The sequence below is a fragment of the Kogia breviceps genome, chromosome 6, assembly GCF_026419965.1.
Source record: "Kogia breviceps isolate mKogBre1 chromosome 6, mKogBre1 haplotype 1, whole genome shotgun sequence".
Classification (NCBI taxonomy): Eukaryota; Metazoa; Chordata; class Mammalia; order Artiodactyla; family Physeteridae; genus Kogia; species Kogia breviceps.
The window spans coordinates 143338471-143357756 of record NC_081315.1 but is presented as its reverse complement, the minus strand read 5'-3'; the positions used below and the strand labels follow the sequence as shown (position 1 = coordinate 143357756).

Sequence of the window (19286 nt, the reverse complement as noted above, 5' to 3'; positions counted from 1 at the left end):
TGTTTCGTAACTGCGATGTTTTAATGTTAGGAGCCATCTTTGATGGCAGCAGCGTCTTCCTGGCAGGTGGCAGAAGCCGGCCTTCCTGTCCTGAACCTGCTTCCCTGGATGTGGGGCCCGGAGGACCCCAGATGCTGGCTCTGACTGCCATGGTTTGAAGTCCACATTCCCAACATATGGAATCATTTACTTGTCAACTGTGCGTCTATCCCTCCATGGAAAATAGAACATTTTCCAAGACGGGATTAACAAACAAATTAGAAGTGACAGGATCCAAGATGACGGCTGAACCTGAGGAGAGTGCTCCGACCTCTCCGAGCCTCAGTTTTCTCATCTGTGAAATGGGTGAGAATGGACACCGCGATACCGCCCGACAAGGCCGTCCTGGAGAAGCGGTGACCGTATTCAAGGGGTGAACAGCTAGCACAGGGCCCTGCGTGTCCTAAGTGACCAATTAAGGGGAGGACAAGGTGCCGTGAGGTGGGTCCCACGAGCCGGAGCCCTGGGGACACCAGGCCCCATCAGTGAGCACTGTCCACCCGACAGCCCCTCTGGGGGCCCAGAAAGGGGGCTCTCAGCCAGGCCTCTCCGTCCAGGCTCGTCCGTTGTTTCACAGACCCACCCTCTCCTCCCAGAACGAAAGGGAAGCTCCTCCTGCGGCATCGGGGCTGCTTGGGAGGGGGCAGGGACAGTGGCTGGCAGCCCTTCCACCAGTGGAGGAAGTGCCTCGGCCCCGCTTCTAAGGAGGGGTCTTCTGGCCGTGCCCTGGTGAGCGGGGCCTGTGTGCCCCCAGCCAGCCAGTCTCCCAGCAGAGCCCAGGCCTGTCTAGCCCCACCCCACCCCCAGAGCAAGGCCCTCCCGCGCTCAGTAGCTCCCATGGCTCCCCAGTGCCCTGCCAGGCCCTTCTGGATGGAAGGGGGAGAGAATGACCCGGATCAGGAGGACTGGGGCCCGTGCCTGGGAGGGTTCGGCCCCGGTTTCCTCAGTGGGAAGACCAGGATAAGGCTAATCTCTGCTCCACTCCCCCGGCTGCCACGGGATCCAAAGAACTCAGTGTGTGGAGAGAGGAGGAAGGCAGAGGGTCCCCAGGGAGCCAAGGCCGCGGGGCCTGGGGACTCAGAGGGCGGCTGCCTGGTGCAAAGCCTGGCCCCAGCTGTCTCTGTGACCTCCAGGTTCTTAAACCACCAGATCTCACCTTGAAATGGGGCAGGCACGTGCCCCCCCCCCCGGGCTGCGGGGAGGAGTACCCAGGGGCGTACCTGGGCGGGCTCAGCACAGCACCTGGCGCAGGTAGGCCCTACACAACCCCGTGCGCAGGACGGCAATCCCGCAATCCTACATAGGGAAATGGCAAAAGCCCTAGAATAGACAAAACAATTTTACAAAAGGAGAACTTTAGAGGACTTATACTGCTTGCTTTCAACGTCTACTATAATCAAGACAGTACGGTATAGACAGGAGAATTGACATATGGATCCGTGGACAGAACAGACAGTCCAGAAATAGAGCCACCCATTACGGTCAGTTGAGTTTTTGACAAAGCTGCAAAGGTAATTCAACGAGGAAATGTTAAAATGAGGTCACGCTGGAATAGGGTGAGCCCCTATCCAACATGACTGGTGTCCTTCTAAAAAGGAGGAAGTCTGGGTAGACAGGCACACAGGGAGGAGGCCATGTGAAGATGGAGGAAGAGATGGGGGTGATGCTTCTAGAAACCAAAGATCGCCAGCAAACCCCCCAGAGGCCAGGGCAGAGGTCCAGAACAGAGGCTCCCTCACGGCCTCAGAAGGAACCAACCTTGCAGACACCCTGATCTTGGCCTTCTGGCCTCCACAGCTGAAGACAATAAACTTCTGTCGCTCAAGCCCCCAGCTTGCTTTGTTATGCAGCCCAGGAAACTAACACAAGGACGGATGGAGAGGATGCCGCAGGCTGGGTTCCGAGGAGAGAAATCGGGTCCTCCTGGGAGGTGGTCTGGAGAGCTGGGCGGAAGTGCAGCCACGCCACAGTCGAAATCTCCAAATCCCTTCCACGCGCCCCTCTCCCATCCACCGTGGCTCCTCTCCACCATTTGCCTGGCATACCCTCAACCTCGGAACCTCAAAGACCACCCAGAGGCTGCGATGCCCACACGTTCACGCCGGCCTGGACCTCCCCGCTGAGCCCCGACTGCCTGTCCCAAAGCCGCTCTCACCCTCGTCACCTCCATCCAGAGGTCACCATTTGCCGTCCCCCAACCCAGCCCTGGGAGGAAGGCCTTCCCCCATCCCCTCCTCCCCTGTCTCACCACCCCGGGCGAAGGTCCCGTCCTCGGTGTCCCTTCCCTGTCCTCCACGCCATGCCCTGGGTCAGGCACCTGCCTCCCACCTGGATGTCACAACAACAGGCCGACAGGTGTGCCTGCCTGGACCCGCCTCCCCCAGACCAGCTCCCGGCTGCTCAGGTCAAACATGTGGCTGGTCCCTGGCTCCTCCGACTCACGTTTCACATTCAAACCGGCAGCACATCCTGTTGGCTCTAACTTCAAACAGATGCAGGATCCACGGCCGCCACCCACCCCTGCCACTCAGACCCTCACCTGGGTCTCACCTGGATCACTGCAGTGACCTCTAACTCTTCCTGACCGGTGTAGTCTCCTTGTTGTTCCTGTACCCAGCTGCCACAGGGCCTTTGCACAGGCCCTCCGGAGCATGCGTTCTCCAGACAATCACCTGGTTCTCAGACACACCTTCTCAAGTTTTTACCCTGATATTGTTGGATCACTGGTCACCCCCACTTCTGACCCCACCCCATGTAACTTCCCTCCCTCTCACTCGTCACCTCTTTCCATCTTACTACACCTCCTTACATATTATGATTGTTGTTTAATTTCTGCTTCCTCCCACCAGTTCCAGGAACATGGGGTTTTGCTGTCTGTTTCATTCATTCAAATGTCCCCAGTACTTAGAACAGCGGCACTGAGCCCATAGTAGGGGCTCAATACACAATTGCTGAATATGCACATGAAAGCAAAGCAAAATAGACACGGTGTGGCCCGTCTGCCCTTAGGATCTTCTTATTTTCCCTCTTCTAACAGAGTCAGAGGAACTCTGCCCATATCACCAGCCTCTCCCTGCGCCCGTGAGGATGAGATGACCTACTTCACCTGCAGGGAAGGCCCTGCCAGCTGCCCCAGGCGCCCCTCCTGCAGCCGCCACCTGGGGCAGGCCGGCCCAGTGGGGCTTGTTAGGTTAAGACCGTCCCGGAGCTGCAGCCTGGCCTGGGGAGGTGGCAGCCTCCACCGGGCGGGAGGGTGCCTGCGGGAAAGTACCTGTGCGAGCTGCGGGATGTGCCACAGGAGGAACGAGGGCTCGAGGGGAGGCGCACAGGACCACCCCGAGCTGCTGGGCACAGGGAGACCCTCAGCCAACACCGACGTCCTGGGCCCGCGAGGGAAGGTCTCCGGGCTCTGGAGGCTTGTGTGTCGAAGGCCCTGGCCATCGGAGTCCCACACACTTGTGTCTACACCCGCCCCCCACGCTTCCTGGCTTCTCTGGCCTTCCTTCTTTATGCCCCCACCCCACCCTGGGGGCTATGTTTCCACAGCCTTCAGACAGGGGTCCTAAGTGCCTGGAGGTGGAGGCCACTGGGGCTGGAAGATCCAGTGCCTCCCAAGGCTTTTGGGTCGTCGGGACCAGGAAGTAGGGGCTGCCCTTCAAAGGCCCCTGCTGCTCAGGCCTGTGTGTCCTGGAGCTGAACTCCAAACCTGCGAGACTCGCCAGGGGCTCAGAAGAACTTCACAAATGCGTCCAGTGGCTGGCGTGTCACAGGTGCTCCACCAACACCCGGGTACCTCGTCCCAACCCCAGAGGCTCTCCGTGCAGGGGGGGTCTCTGCCCCAGGCTGCCCAGGGCCAAGGCTGGATCCAAACCACAGCCAGTGTCTAAGGTCAAGGTCAGCAGTGCCCAGAACCCCTCTGCTGTGGGTGGAATGAATTGTGTCCCCTAAAAGATAGGCCGAAGTCCTAACTCCAGGACTTATGAAGGTGACCTTATTTTGGAGATAGAGCCTTTCTAGATGTAACTGGTTAAGGTAAGGTCACACTGGACTCGAGTGGGCCCTACTCTGATGACTAATGTGCTTATAAGTAGAGGAAATTTGGACAGAGAGGCACAGATACACGGGGAGAAGGCCATGTGATGACCGAGGCAGAGATCGGAGTGATGCAGCCACAGGCCAAGGACGCCAAGAAAGAGGCAAGGAAGGACCCCTCCCTACCCTCCCCCCGAGCTCGGCCCTCCCGACACCTTGTCCTCAGACCCTGGCGGGGGCCGTGGTCTCTGCCTCTGTTGTTACTGGGAAGCCGCGGCCCCAAGCGGGGCTCTCTGAGGGCAGCCAGTCCCCGGTGGGCACGTGACGTTCAGCTGGAGCGGGAGATGCCGAGCCCGCCTGCCCTCCACGTCACGCATCTGTGACATGGCGACCGCCCGGCAGCCTCTAACCCCTCCGAGAGCACACGCGTGTCGACGCGAGGGGCGGCGTGGGCAAGCTGGCCCCGTCCTCGGGAGCTGGGGGCACAGGGCTGATCTGAGCTCGGCCGACTTGCTGGTCCAGCTCCTCCCTGGGGCTCAGAAGATGCTGCGATGGCATCGCGGCATTCGCCACGTCTCAGCCCTGCTTAGGGAGCCCACGGCCCCTCCTCCTGCCCTTTGACTCTGCCCGGCTCCCCTACACGCACACCCCTTCGGGCTCCGGTTCCAGTCCCGGCCTCCCACTCAGCTCCCCGGCAGCCCTCACCTCGCCCCGGCCGCCTCCGCTCCCCGCGCGGCTCTGCCAGGCCAGCCCGGGCCTCTGTGCTGCGGAGGCCTGGCTGCGGGGCGGGCCCGCCTTCCCGGCGGCTCTCCTGGCGGACGCCCTGACCCTGGCCCTGGGCTCCCCCCACATGCCCGTCACCGGGGCGCCCTTTGTCCCCAGACCTCACAGAGACGGTACTTGGGTCAGTCCGACCTCCGCTTCTCGGAAGCAACACGGAGCCTCGTGAGGGCGCCCGCGGGCTCCGGAGGCCCATCCGCCCCACGCTCTCGCGCCCCGGCCTGGCCGCCGCGCCCGCAGCAGCACGCACGCACCCCCCACCGGCCTCGGCCACCGCACCGCGGCGCTTCCCCGGGCGCTCGCTGTATCCCAGCGCTGTGCTCCTGCGGGCCGCCCGGCCCTCCGCCCCGGCTTAGCCTTTGTCCCGCTTCCCTGCACAGCAGTCACCCCACCCGGCGTCAGAAGGGTCATCGGCATTTGCTTGTCCGTGGTTTGTCCCCAGGACCCGAATATCCGCTCCTCCTCCATCTCCTCCCCTGTGAAACCCCAGCTCACAGCAGGGGCTGCAAAAATACACGGGAAAAGAGGGATTGCATGAACCCCAGCCCTGGGTCCCAGCATGGCCGGGCAGAGCAGGCAGGTTCTGGGCAGGGACAGGAGTGTCACCCAGAAGAGGCAGGAAGGGCCAAGAGGAAGAGAAGTGGCCCTGGGAGGGGCGAGGCGGCGTCAGCAGCGGGCAGGGCCGCGGCAGGATAAAGGAAGGGGCTGGAAAACGCGGGCACCTCTGTGCTCAGATTCCAGAACACGGGCTGGGGAGCTCCACCACGCTGCAGCCTCTGTCACTCTGCGAGGGCAGAAGTGCGAGCAGGTGTCACCATGTACCTGGGGACAGCTCCTTCCGGCCCACACGGCAGGGCAGCCTTGGGGGCTGGTGGTGAAATGACGGCCAGGGGGCTGGGCGAAGTGCTGAGAAATGCGCCATGTTTTCTGTCCTCTGAGGCATCAAAACCTTCCTGGTTCCCGCCCTCTCCAAGCTGGTCCTCCTGGAGGCAGGCGGCCAGCAAGCTCCATCCCCACCTCCTGTGCGCCCCCTCCTGACCTTGGTTCTACATAAGGGTCCCAGCCACAAAACACCCACCTCTCGCACCCCAATCCCAGTGGGACCAGGCTTATCTCTACTTGGGAAGAAAAAGTAAATAACTTCCAGAGAAATTTTTTAAAACTAATGGAATTTATAAAAAATACAGCAATCGCTGCCATTTGTTGGACTGTGGGTGGAGGATGAACGCTGGTCGTATCACTCCCAGCGCTTTCTGCAGAGTGACATCAGAGCCGTGCAGAGCGGCTGCCGGGGTGACAGGGCCTGGGGCCACCACGTCAGTGCCTGGCGCATCTGCCCAGCACGTACGGACCCCGTGCCCCAGGAAGCACAGAAGTGCTCCAAGAATGGTGGACACACGTCAGAGACACTCAGGCAAGCTCAAAGGGACCCGCTGATCTGATCTGAAGGCATTTAGGCATCAGAGAAATTGTATGGATTACAATCTATTAAATAAAATAAACATTCACGAGTCCATATAGGAAGGAAGGGAGGCAGGGAGGGAGGGAGGAAGGGAGGATGGAAGGAAAGAAGTGGGAGAGAGAAGGAACAACTCTTTTTTTACAGAAGAATTCCAGCATTAACTACGGAGGGAAGGTGGGTTAGCAAATGATCAGAGATGCTAACAGTGGGTAAACATTCGGTGAGGACACAAGAGTTACATACTCGCAAGGTGCCTTTCTAAATGTTATTAATTGCAAAAAGAAACAGTAACTTCACAGAGGAAGAAACAGGCCGATCTTCAGCGCGTGAGCCCAGGTCAGCAGCACCGTGCTGGCTCACAGCCTCTCTCCTCACGTGGCACACAGAGGGATCCTGCCCCATCCGCCTGCGAGGAAACCTGGGCAGACCCGGGCGGAGGGCATTCTGCAAAATAACCCGCCTGGACTCCCGTGTCACAAAAGACACAGGAAAGCGGACCGAGGAGCCGCGGCGAGCATGCACAGCCCGTGACCCTGGGGCCGGGACACGGACACAGAGCAGGGCTGGGGCCGCTGTGCAGTTTGAACCTGGGCTACAGGTTAAACAATAGTGCTGTGTCAACGTTACAGTCCGTGACGCTGATAGAGGCACTGTGATTATCTGAGAAAATGTGCTCGTCCTGGTGGTTGGTTGTAACGGGCCCCGACGTCTCCATGCTCTCCACAGGTTAGGAAGAAAGTATCTGTGAAGATAAACGCGTGAGGACGGAGGGGTGGATGAGAGGAAAGCGGGGAGGGGAAACCACAAAGCCAATGGGGCGAACGTGCCCCAGTGACGGGCGGCCACGAGTTCCTTGCTCCATTTTTGCAATGGGTCTCTAAGTTTGAAACTACATCAGAATAACACCTAGCCTCCCCCAAACAAAGCACGTGCGGGGCAGCCAGAACTCTCCGAACGCCGCTGAGTGGGGATCGGTACGACCACCGTGGGAAACCCGGGTGTTGGCATCCACCGGACGTCTGCCCGCTGACCCCCGCAATTCCGCTCCTTGAGAAAATCCGGCAGAGCTGGGGAGAGGCGCGCCCCTAGATGTGCACAGAGGTGTTGGGAGCAGTGCCGTCCACGCCAGCCCCAAACTGGACACGACTCAAATGCCCACGAGGGTAGACTAGATCAATAAATTGTGAACTCACCCAACAGATTCTGCACAGAAACGAGGACCTGCCCAGCAGCTCGGATGGATCTCAGAGGCACAATATTGAACCGAAGAAACCAGACACGAAACAGTCCGGTTCCGGGCAGGGGTCGGGGCAGGGGTGGCCGGAAGGTGCGCTGGGGGCTGCCTGGAATCGATAATCTGTCTGGATCTGTGTGCTGGCTCGGTTTGTGGAGCTTCCCTGAGCTAAACACTTAGAATCTGTGCCTTCTCCTGTATACATGCAATTTTTTTAATAAAAATTTAAAAATTAGAGGGAATTCCCTGGCGGTCCAGTGGTTAGGACTCTGCACTTTCACTGCCTGTGGCCCAGGTTCGATCCCTGGTCAGGGAACTAAGGTCCCGCAAGCCGCACTGCACGGCTGTAAATAAATAAATGAATAAATAAATAAATTTTTTTTTTTTAATTAGAAAGCCCAAGAGAAAAGTCTCCTATATACTGTTTAAAAATAAAAAACAATTCTGTGTTTTGTCAGTGAGGAGAAGGTTCTGGGCCTCTGGGAAGGGTGGCACTGGGGGAAGGAGGCCAAGGCAGCAGTGGTGAGGGCTGGGCGGGAGGCCAGGGGCTGCCCGGCCAGGGCCCTGGCATAGGCTGGTCCAGGCCACGGGGCAGGGCCTCCTGCCCTGCTGCTTCCAAGGCCCACAGTCCTCACAGGATGCCAGTGGGTGCTCTGGAACCGCAGGCGATGCACCGAACGAAGAGCAGGCACCCGGAAAGTGGGCTCAAGTGCCTGGCCCAGGGAGCAGGAGATGAGGGAGCCCCACCTTTCCGGGTGAAGCCCAGGAGCCAGGCAGCCGCTCGCCCGGGGTCACTTCATCCCAAAGGCCGTCCCTCCTCTGGTGCAAAGGAACACAGTCCCAGGGCTGGTGGGAAGAGCTCAGCAAACCCCGTGTTCCACATGCCCTTCCCAGCCCCGCACCCCGAAGGAAGGCGCACGTAACCAACGGGCCACATTCCTCCACCGAGGCTGCTTGCCGTCTCAGGCCCCAAGGCCTGACCCACACAGCTGGGGGTGCAGAATGCCCCCTCTGAACACTCAGAGCCCCAGAATCTGAGAGACGGCAACACGGAGGGGGCTCACACCCACCGAGGGACGCGGGCGGCCCCAGGGGAGCCCCTACCCCGAGGCCCCTGGCCCGTCCACCCCTGGGAAGCCCCCATGGGAGCGCTGAGCTTGTGGAAATCAGGCCAAAGGCAGGGCTAGCTCTGGAATTCTCCATTTTAATGAACAGGTCCAGCTCAGGACACCTGTGTGTATCTCCCCGGCGCTGACTCTCTTGCTCGATAATTCATTCAAAAAGTAAGGAAGAAAAATAATAAGATAAAGAGTGACACAGGAATGAAAGAAATTCCCTTCGTGTATGTGTACTTTCGACCAGCACTTTCAAAGCAACGGTGGACCAGCCCACATTCAGCCAAGTTTCCAGAAGGAAGAAACTGACTGGGCCCGGGGACCCGTTTTCTGGTGGCTTCCTCACACGTGGCTATCCTGGGTGGCCGATGGGTGCTCTCATCACAGACGAAGCCATAGGGGTCCCCCGCACGGCATCGCCGGCCAGGGCCAGGGCCAGGAGCAGAGCCGGCCAGGCAAGTCATTTCAAGGCCAGATGTAGAAAACAGAGCTTCAGCAGTTGGTCAGTCATTAAATTCACTGAATCTTCTGGCATCAAAAGGATAGAATGCCTTTATGGACTTCCCAGAGGGGGACAAAAATTCCCCCAAGGGTCTCACATTCTAGGAGGGGACCCAGCCACGGGGACAAATCAAGATGCGAAGATGGGTTGAGGGGAGGAGGGCAGCCGGGCTTCGAGGAAAGGGCTCTTGGACCTTTGAGTTGTGCTTCATTCAAAAACAAGCTGGGTTTTGGAAGATGAGTGAGAGTTTATACCGGGGAAAGAGGGAAGGACGGCGCTCCGGGAGGAAGCGCCCTGCACCCGGCTGTGGGGCTTCGGGGAGTCGGGGTGATGAGTCCGGCTTCCAGGAGGGCGTGGCACCGTTCAGGAGGCAGGCGGGACCGCTGGGTTTACAGCAGCAGCCAGGCGGACGGCAGCGGAGCTGGCCAGAGACAGAGCGTCATGCTCTGTGCGCTGCGTCTCCTGTCCAGCAGCCTGGGCGCCAGTCTGGCCGGCTCCGCCTCTGGCCCTGAGGAGCGAGCAAGCGCTCGGCGGCGCGGTATCGGGCTGCAGGTGGCACCGAGGTGCGGGTCCGTGGGGCGGCGAGGCACTCCCGCGGCACCGTCTGGAGCTAGCCCACCGCCAAGTCCCCGCCCTGCGCCGGGTGCCTGGACGTGGCGGCCGCGGCCGGCAAAGGACTGAGCCCCGAGGCCACGGAGACGGATCCTGGCTGTGGTGATACAGACTCCCAGCCAGGAGTCTTCGGCCAAGTGCAAGGGGAAGGTGGACGCCCACGGCTCGTCCGTCCTGCGCGCGCTCGGCGGAGCCCCGGGCAGCCACCCGGCACAGGTGTGTGCCGGCCGCTGCGGAGGCCCCCGGCCAGCCCGGGGCCACTCTCCGAGGAGGACGCATCCGAGGAGGTGGTCCCATTCGCGGCCAGTGGGCCCCTCAGCTTCCGACCTCCACGGGTTCCCGTGAGCACAGTGTGCCAGGACTGTGTCTGGCCCGTCACCCGGCTCCAGGAGGCCGTTGGGCCCAACCTGTCCAACCTGGTGGAGGCGACCACGAGGGAGCAGTGCAAGTCCCTGGGTCCGGGCCTGACTCCCCCTTGCGAGAACTACATCGGCCGGTCGTTTGCCCCTCCCGAGCAAACCCTGAGGCTCAGGGCGCCAAATGAGACCTGCAGGAAGGAGGGCTTCTGTGAGGAGCGAAGGAACGGGCCCACTTGGCTCCCGGGGCTGCTGTGGACGGGGTCCCTTCGCTGGAGCTGGCGTGGCCGAGGAGGAAGGGTGAGGTCCAGGTGAAGGCTGGCAGGCCCTGGGAAGCGCGTCTGCAGGTGGTCCAGAAGCTGGACCAGCGGCAGGAATCCAACAAAAGCAAGGTCACCATCAGCCACGCCCCGGAGCGTGTGTGCTCGGTGCCACCCGCGCCCGTGGCCCAGAAGTGCGTCAACTTGCTGGATGCCTACAGCCCTTCCTCGGTGCAACTCCTGACCAGAGGCACCCCAGAGAAGCTGTGCACATCCACGCGGCCGTGCGGCACATGGAGGAGGGCCTGGGCAGCCCACGAGGCTCATACGACGCTGCCACTGCCCCCGCAGGGAAAGGAGAACCAGGGCAGCTTCCGCAGGGGATGCAAGCGGCTGCTTGGCGTGTCCGCCCACAACCTGGGGCAGCAGAGCGCCAAGCACCGCACCCTGAGGGCCTTCGAGGGCGTCTGCGCCCTGCCGCTGCCCCTCACGGTACAGCGCAACCGCTTCGTAACCGCCTACCGGCCCGTGCTCACCAAGACCCTCAGGGACGCGACGGACCCCACGGCCCTGTGCACCAAGACGGCCTGCCGCGCTCCCATGGCAGCGCTGCTGGGCACCGGCCAGAGCATCCCCGCGCCGAGCTTCTGGCGCAAGAGCCAGGAGGCAGCCGCGACGCGCGGCTCCGCGGAGCACTGCCAGAGCCACGCGTGCAGAGAGACGCCCTCCCACACCCGAGAGCACGCGTGACCACGGCCGCCCGAGACCTCGCTGTGTTTTCATTCTCACAAAGCCCTGGTCCACGAGCTGCTGCAGCGCCGCCTCTTCCTGGCCTCGCCCAGGCGTCTCCTCCTCCAGGAAGCCTTCCTGAGGCTCTCAGCCCAGTTTCGGCGCCCACTGTGGTTTCCCCTCATGCCATATTGTCATCATCGGTCCCCCCAGCACACTGTGAGCCCCTCTGGGGTGGCCACGCGGCGTGACCCCTACTGTGTCTCATGCCCAGCACAGGGCTAGCACACAGTAGGTGCTGAAACATTCGTGGGACACACACACACACACACGAGTGTCTCAGTTGAGGCCTGGCCTGGAGAGGCCCAGTGGTCACTTTCAGACGAATTCCTCTGGAGGAAGAGGGGTGCCCAGGCCTGGGTTAAGAGGCCTGAGTGGGCACTCTTTTCTGAGAAGGCACGCCTGAGCTCTTAGGTGAATCTCCTGGGCCCCAGCCACCGCCCCAGGAAGACAGGTGCTCTCGGCCTGAGTTTCCAGACTCAATGCTGGTGCTTGTTGGCTGGGGCTGGGCCCACTGGTCCACTGGTCAGCCCTGTCCAAGTCCAAGAGGAAGACCCCGTCCAAGACGGTGGCCGTACTGGCCCACTGACGTCAGGGCCCGGACATGGGCAGGAGAAGGCAGCTCATGCCGGGTTCCCAAACATGGATGCCTTGTGATGGAGGGACTTGGAAATTTCTGGACTGTGCACGAATCACATCTCCGGGAACAGCCCTAGAGGCTGTTGGTCTGCTGGTGCGTGTCCCCTCTCTGGGACAGGATGGGACCGCAGCCCCTCCTCTGGCCTGGCTGGGGGACCCCTGCTGACAGTTGCACGGCAGATCTCAGCTCCCTGGGGCATCACTGGCCACACGTGGCGGCCTGTGAGAGCCCCGGAGGGGTGAACACCACATCTCACAGGTGCCCCATCCATGCAGAGCTGAGATGCCATCCCATCTCCGTGCCCCCAACCCGGAGCGACCTGAAGTGGGCAGTCAGGACAGGCTCCCCACATGCCCCTCTCTCTGCCCGCCCCACACCCAGGTCAGGGAACCATCTGCTCCCACCAACACACTTCAGAGCTGTGGCTGCACATAAGCCCAGCCACACACCCGGGCATGCTGGTCATCCAAGGACGGTGGCCACCGATCCCCTCCCGAGGGCTTCCCACCTGCCCCTGCGGGGCACTGCCCCGAGAGCTCTGCCTGGCTTCACTCCTCACCCTCCACAACCACCTTGAGGGAGGCACCACTGTCACCCCATCTCGTAGAGGTGGAAACAGGGACCAGAGAGGTTCAGTAACTGGCCCAAGGTCACACAGCCAGTAGGCAATGAAGCCAGGAGGCCAGCCCAGGCAGGAGCAGGCTCCAGGGCCTGTGTTCCTGACCCTCACACCCGCTGGTGGAGTTCAAGGCCTGACTCCACCAAGTCCATGGCCTCTGCCTCCGTTTCCCATTCCTGAATGGATGCTCCCCCCTCCAGGGTCCTCAGCAGGACCAATGACAGTGCAGGAGAAGGGTCGGCTTGACGGATGTACCGCCAAGGATGGGGGCTTTAAAACCTCTTCCTCCCACTGGGCACATCTTCCTGCGTTTCTAGGTTGCCTCTTAAAATGTGTTTCATTGTTTTCTTTTTGCAGATCCTCCTAAGACGCGCTGAGATTTCTCGATCGGATATGGCTGATTTATTTTCCCCGAATGAGCATCTTAGCCCCTCTCTGCTGTTTTCTTATCGTTTCCCTCATCAAATTTCTTTTCGATGAGAAAGCTGGGGGCCGGGTAAATTAGCCGATTGCTGCTGCTGAGGCCGTGAGAGTGAGCGCGCAGGGGCGCCAGGATGCCTGGCCGCGGGGAGCCCGCCAAGGTCTCTGCCGGGCGGATGGGGGCCACCAGGGGAGTACTCGCTCAGCCCGGGCACTCGTGACCTCACCATCACCCCCAGGCCTCTAGGCACGGCGTGTGTTGTAGGCGTGTGTCTGCACACACACTCACGTTTGCACGGACGGTTTGTGCAGAGCCCCGAGTCAGCCCCATCTCGGGACACCCCGGGGGGGGCGGGGGGAGCAGTCCAGCCGTTCATGCTCTTTCCTCTGCCTTAATCTCCTTGTCTGGGAAATGGCCCCAGCAACCCCCAAAACGAATCCGGGCAGTGGAAGTGCGTCACAGGCCAGCTCCCTGGCTCGCTGGGACCAGTGCAGTAGACGCCACCAACCCGGGTCTTGCTTCCGCCATGGCTCCGCCTCACCCCACCTGTCCTCATCCTCATCTCAGTGACCCAGGCCTCTGCGAGGCTCCCTCCTTCCTGCGGACCTCCGTCCCCATGTCACCTCCCAGTGAGGTCAGGTCTGGTCTGGTCCCCAGCTCGACACTTCCTAGCCCTGCCTGCAGCTCAGCTTCCACCTCAGCTGTTACCACCCTGGGACAGCCTATCTCGGCTGCAGTTTGTCTCCCCTCGGGCACCATGACCCCCTGTGGGGCAGGGATTTTGGTCTCAGTGGTCCACGATGTGCTCCCCTCTCCCACGACACAGCCAGCTAGGAACCGGGCCCTGCGTCTGTCGGGTGAATTAATGACCGCTACGCGGCCACCATCTTCAGCCCAAACCTCCTTCCGCCCTGCCCTTTCTGGGCAGGCACCAGCAGGGCTGAGCCTCTCCGTGAAGTCAGGTGGTCCTGAAAAGGCCCAGCCGTGGCCAGACCGCTCAGGTATAAAATATGGACAGTCCATCCTTCAATTAATGAAAGTGAACCAGTTCTACTCAATCCCAGCTGCCTTTCCAGGGACGCTATGAAAACAAAAGCACCCTCCATGGCCCGGGGGAGGCCATGGCCAGATGGGCTGCATCTCGAGGGCCCACGGCCGACAGCCGGCCCGGGCCTGGGTGTGCACAGGAGCTTTCTTCCTTCCCAAGCAGCCCTCCAAGCAGAGGCCCGGGCGAGCGCGCCCTCCTCACCCCGCCAGCATCCGTACTCATCTCCAGCGCGATGGTCACTGTCAAAGGCTGCTGGGTCCCTGAATCCGGGCACACTCCAGCTCCTGGACCACCTCCCCACCTTCCCACCCCACTGCTACCCCCACCTGTCCTCACTTAGACACTCTGGCCCATCCCACCCCCGCAGGAGCTCAGGGATGGTGACAGAGGGTGGGCCAGGACCAGAGGCTTCCCTGGACTTGAGTCACCGTTAGTTTTGCTTCACTCCCTGCCGGGTTCGAACGCTGCTGAGGGAGGGATGTTACAGACACCCAGCTCAGCAGGCTCAAATCTCTGTGGCCCAGAAAGGGATGGGGTTTTATCTGGGCCCCGCCATGGCGTTCAGGCCCCAAGCTTAAGCTTGGATTGCTTTTAGGGTCTGGCCTCGATGCAGGGGCTGGGGTGAGAAACAGCTGCATCCGACCAATCAGAGACCCGCAGGGGCCTGAGTGCCCCCCTCCACACACACGAAGATTTGCTCCTCCCTTCCCAGGAGGCCCCCGACACTGACACAGTTGCCCATAACACTACCCTGGAGACCCGGTCTGTGCCAGAAGTCGCCTCAGGACAGCCAGGACTCTCCAAACCCAGGCTCTGCTGTAGAGGCCGTGCAGGCAGCAGGCAGCATCCGTCATGCCAGGCCCAGAAATAGCCCCATTTCCCCCATCTCCCATCACCGTGGAGACCTCCCTTGTCTGGGTGGCCCAGCTTCCATGGACCAACCCCGCCACCCTGGGAAGGCTGCCCTCATCACCCCGTTGCTCTGAAACCCCCCAGATTCACCGTGTCCCCGCTGTCATTGAGGCTGGGCCTGACTTAGCACAATGGGACATTTCTGGAACAGTCCTGGAGTCTTTGGGGCCACTCGGCAGAGCAGAGAGAGCACAGGCTGTGCAGAGTGGCCCGTTCAAGCCTGGCTTCACCACTCACTGCTGTGTGACCGTGGACAAGTTCCTTAACGAGCCTGAGCCTCAGTTCCCCTGTGCATACAACTTGTATAATAAAGGTACCCCTCCCGTGGCATCTGCTGGAGGATTCATCGAGGTACCGCATCGGAGCTGGGCACACGTGGCCGCAGACGCCTGTGTTACCCCATCGAGTCATGACACCAACCCCTGCCCGAGCCGCACGTCTGCAAGTTCCTGCAGCTTGGAGAACGCTGGAACTCGGGCCAAGGCACGCCGCCCAGAGGGAAGCCCAGGCCCGAGCTCACCAAGTTGGCCTTAGAGAATCTGTTGGTCAGATGTCCTGGCCACTCCCAGAAATCCGTTCTACTGAGTCAAGTCTAAATGCTGAGGTTGGCTGGGAGCTTCTGACAGACACAGGAATGGTGGGTGGTGGGTAAAGAGGGAGAGGAAGTGAAGGAGACAGAGAGACAAAGAAGGAATCTTCCCGTCTCCGTGAAGTAGCCTGTTTTCCCTCCAGAAAGTGGCCTCCGCAACACTTTGAAAACATATGCTTGATAACTGACCCCCAAGGGCCTCGCCCAGGTCAGCCGTGTGTGCTGGGAAGGTCCTTTCCCGAGGAAACCCCAGCGGCAAGGCCCGCACAGCCCTCCCAGTTCTCCGCCGGCCCGGGGCCACCCACCGGCCGGCCCCAGGATACAAGCACGTGCTCGCTGGCCGTGGGAAAAGATGCCCCGGGAGCACCAGGGTCCACCCTGAGATCTCTCCCTGAGAGAAACTGGGCCCTGGTCCCCAGCCAAGCTCCTCAGCCATCTCTCCGGGTCCGCAGCCAGACAAGTGAGAAGCTTCCTGCCGAGGAGTAAAAGCTACAGCTCTGAAAACCGCCACGCTACCCCGTCCTGGGCCCCGCGGGGCAGGGGCAGGCTTGCCCCACTGTGGGCCCGACTCTCGGGGCCGGACCCCCGCTCCTCTGTGCCTCAGCTCCCCTTCTGTAACCGGAAGAGGCTGGATGAGATGGGGACAGAGCACAGACACCCCAGGGCTGGGGGGGGGGCGGCGGGTGGACAACGGCCGAAGCTAGGCCCCTTGTAGGGGGCAGCCCCGCGGCCCTGGGAGGACGCGGCCCATTTCTCCAGAGGTCAGAACACCAGGCTGCCTGTGGGAGAGCTTGAAATTCGTAAAGACTGAAAGCTCCAGAGTCTTATTTTAAAGGCCTCTTCTGGCCAAAGCAAACATGCCTGAAGAGGAGGCCTGGCCCGCAGGGCCCCAGCACGTGACCTCAAGCCGAGCATCTCCCGCGGGAACTCAGCACCCGGGCCTCCTGGCGACCCCTTGACGCTCAGAAGCCCTGCCTGTTCCTTTCTTTTTTTTAACTGAAGCAGAGTGTCTCAGTTACACACATATAGACATTCTTTTTTTAATGTATTCTCTTCCGTTATATTCGATATCCAGCCTGTTTCTTTCTGATTCCTCACCCAGCCCCCGAAGGCACTGGAGCCCCTCTGGTGTCAGGTCGCTGACGGGAGGGGATCGTGTTTCATGGGGCCGTGTATGTAGGACAACGAAACGGAAGGGACCACAAAAGAAGGGAAAGCTTCACCCTCCCAAACCAGGTTCTCAGGTCCACCTTCCCAGGGGAGGGGCTCGATCAGGAAACCCGGGACAGAAGAAAGGGAGAGAGGGGCCTTCCAGGGGCTGTCGTACCTAAATGTCACAGGGGTGGGACGGAGGAGCTATGTACGTCGCCCAGGGCCACTCTGGCCAGTACTGGGGGTGTCCACACTGTCACTCCACAGCCGCCCAGGGACAGGGACTGGGGGCACCCAGCGAAACTGAAAACACAAGGCTCCAGCGTCACCCCGCTGGTTGCAGGCAACGTTAGTTTAGCGGAACCCGAGGCTCTGGAACGTGACCCAATGAAGAAAGCAGAAGAAGGGTCACAGCGGGCCTTGGAATCCTCCACGCAGGGCTCCACCCTCACCTGTGCCCCCAGCCCCCAGGCTCCTGGGCTCAGCCCGCACAGGGCCAAGGTCAGGGGCAGGGCGGGGTCTGTTCCACCCTCCTGCTGATCCCACACCCCACGTGGGCCAGAGAGCGCCCCCCCCCAGCTGTCCCCAGAGCCAGCACCTGCACCTTCAGGAGGCGGGAAGCGTAGGGGCTGCGGTCTGAGGTCACTTACACCCCGATTCTGGCACTGGCTCTGATGCGCACTGGCCGGTGACATTCCTGGGACAGGTGGGAGCCGCTTACCGGGTCTCGTGTGCGCCCCTCAGGGATGACCAAGCAGTGGTCCCTTGCCCTGCTTCTCCTGCTGAGACCCTCCTGGGAAAAGCCATCAGCCACAGGGCCTGAGAGCCAAGGAGCTGCCAGGAGCCAGCCCCGCCGGGGGGAGGAAGTGGGCAGCCAGGAGCGGGGGCTGCTGCAGACGTGCTGGGGGACTCTGGGCAAAGCCGCTGGAGCGCTCTCTGTCCCCACCTGGTTCAGAGGGCTGTGCAGACCAGGGTTCTACAGCCAAGAGGCAGACTCAGCCTCCACACCGGGCAGACAGAGGCAGTGAAGCCAAGAGAGGGAAAGGGACATCTCGGGGAACCATGGCACTCAGGCCAGGATCACCCAGGAGCTCCCCAATCCTTTCTGCCCTTGGCACTCCTGCTGGCAGAGGGTTTTCTAAAGAGGGGTGCGATTATTACCCCATTGTTCAGAAGAGGAACCAGAGGCAGGGTCCAGTCCTCATCACCTCCTCCTCACACACAGCTGGGAAAATGTGAGGCACCAGGGTTACTGGCCAGGGCGAGGGGGACCAAGGTTCCCGAGAAAAGCCAGCAACATCCTGTCTGCTCAGCTGGGACAGCAGCATCCTCCCAGCCAGCAGTCATGGTAGACCTACAGACTCCCAGAAGGCTGGAGAGGTCCAGAATCTCCCTAAACGACAGTGTGCTGGTGCCAGCTCACACCAGCTCACACCAGCTCACACCAGCACCACCAGCTCCACCAGCACCACCAGCTCACACCAGATCACACCAGCTCACACCAGCACCACCAGCTCACACCAGATCACACCAGATCACACCAGCTCTACCAGCTCATACCAGCACCACCAGCTCACACCAGCACCACCAGCTCACACCAGCTCACACCAGATCACACCAGCTCACACCAGCACCACCAGCTCACACCAGTGAACCAGAGCTGATGGAGCTCATCTCCTCCCAAGGCTGTGTTCAGTGACTTCCTCATGGAAGCCTGAAATCGAGCACAGTGGGTAAATTTACACCATGGACACCAGCAAGAACTCACATTAAGTGGAGTTTTGTTTTGTTTTGATTTTTGTCTTCCTGGAGTGATGCCTGTTAAACACTTACCACCGTTCCTAAAGCTCCAGAATTCAAGAACCGAAGGCAGCCTCACGCCCCTGAGATACCTGCCAGGCCTCTCCAGCCTTCCTGACTGCTGACTCCGCCCGACACTGGGCGAGCGTGGGCACTGGCCCCAGGCCCAAGGCAGACCTGCCCCTCCCCACCTAGAGCAGCTCCCACACCAGCCTAACAGAATTGCCAGTCTCTCTGCTTTCAACCCCACGCGTGGACCTCCTGTGTGCCGGGCACTGTGCCAGGCACTGGGACACACGCGCAAACCACACAGGCAAGGCTGCTACTCCCTAAAGGCTGCTGCCCGATGGGGGCAGACAGACAAGCCATCCACGAAAAAATCATACCAACGTTTGGAAATGGAAATTTCATTAAAATAATATCACAGATAATGCATTGAAACCCTGAGAGATTATGATAAGTGCAATGCAGAGAAGAGAGTGTGGAGTAACAGCATCTAACGGGAAGAGCTACTTAGGAGAGGGCTGTCAGGGACGGTGGCTCTGAGCAGGTGACACTGAGCTCACACCTGGCTAACGGGAGCCTGCTACTTCCGGGGAAGGGCTTCCAGGATAGCGGGGCGGGGGCTAAGGCTGGAGAGCGGGAGAGCGGGCCGGGCAGGCGGGTGTGGCTGCAGTGAGCACCAGGGCCACGGGAGAAGCGACCCGAGAGGTCAGAGGCATTCCTTGGGGATCCCCGTGGGATGCAGGGAGAGGCTGCAAGGACCTCCGGGTGTGATGGAGAGCCGTGGGTCGGTTATAAGCTGGGCAGCGACGGATCCCCTTTGCTCCGTGAAGTTCGCTTTGGTGGCGGGTGGACCCTAAGGGGGAAGGAGGGAGTAGGGGGACCCGAGCAGTGGCAGGGGCGGGTGTCCAGGTGCTGGAG

At 60.8% G+C, this 19286-nt stretch overlaps 2 protein-coding genes across 2 annotated transcripts in view; one reads left to right on the top strand and one right to left on the bottom strand.

Moving 5' to 3' along the window:
* Positions 1-19286, bottom strand: part of SORCS2 (sortilin related VPS10 domain containing receptor 2) — a 472302-nt gene that overhangs the window by 249167 nt on the left and 203849 nt on the right. The window lies entirely within an intron of this gene.
* PSAPL1 (prosaposin like 1) lies at positions 9606-11142 on the top strand. Its single transcript, XM_067036959.1, is given in 5 exon segments — positions 9606-9749; positions 9752-9867; positions 9869-9993; positions 9996-10367; positions 10370-11142. Coding segments are annotated over 5 exon segments (1530 nt in total).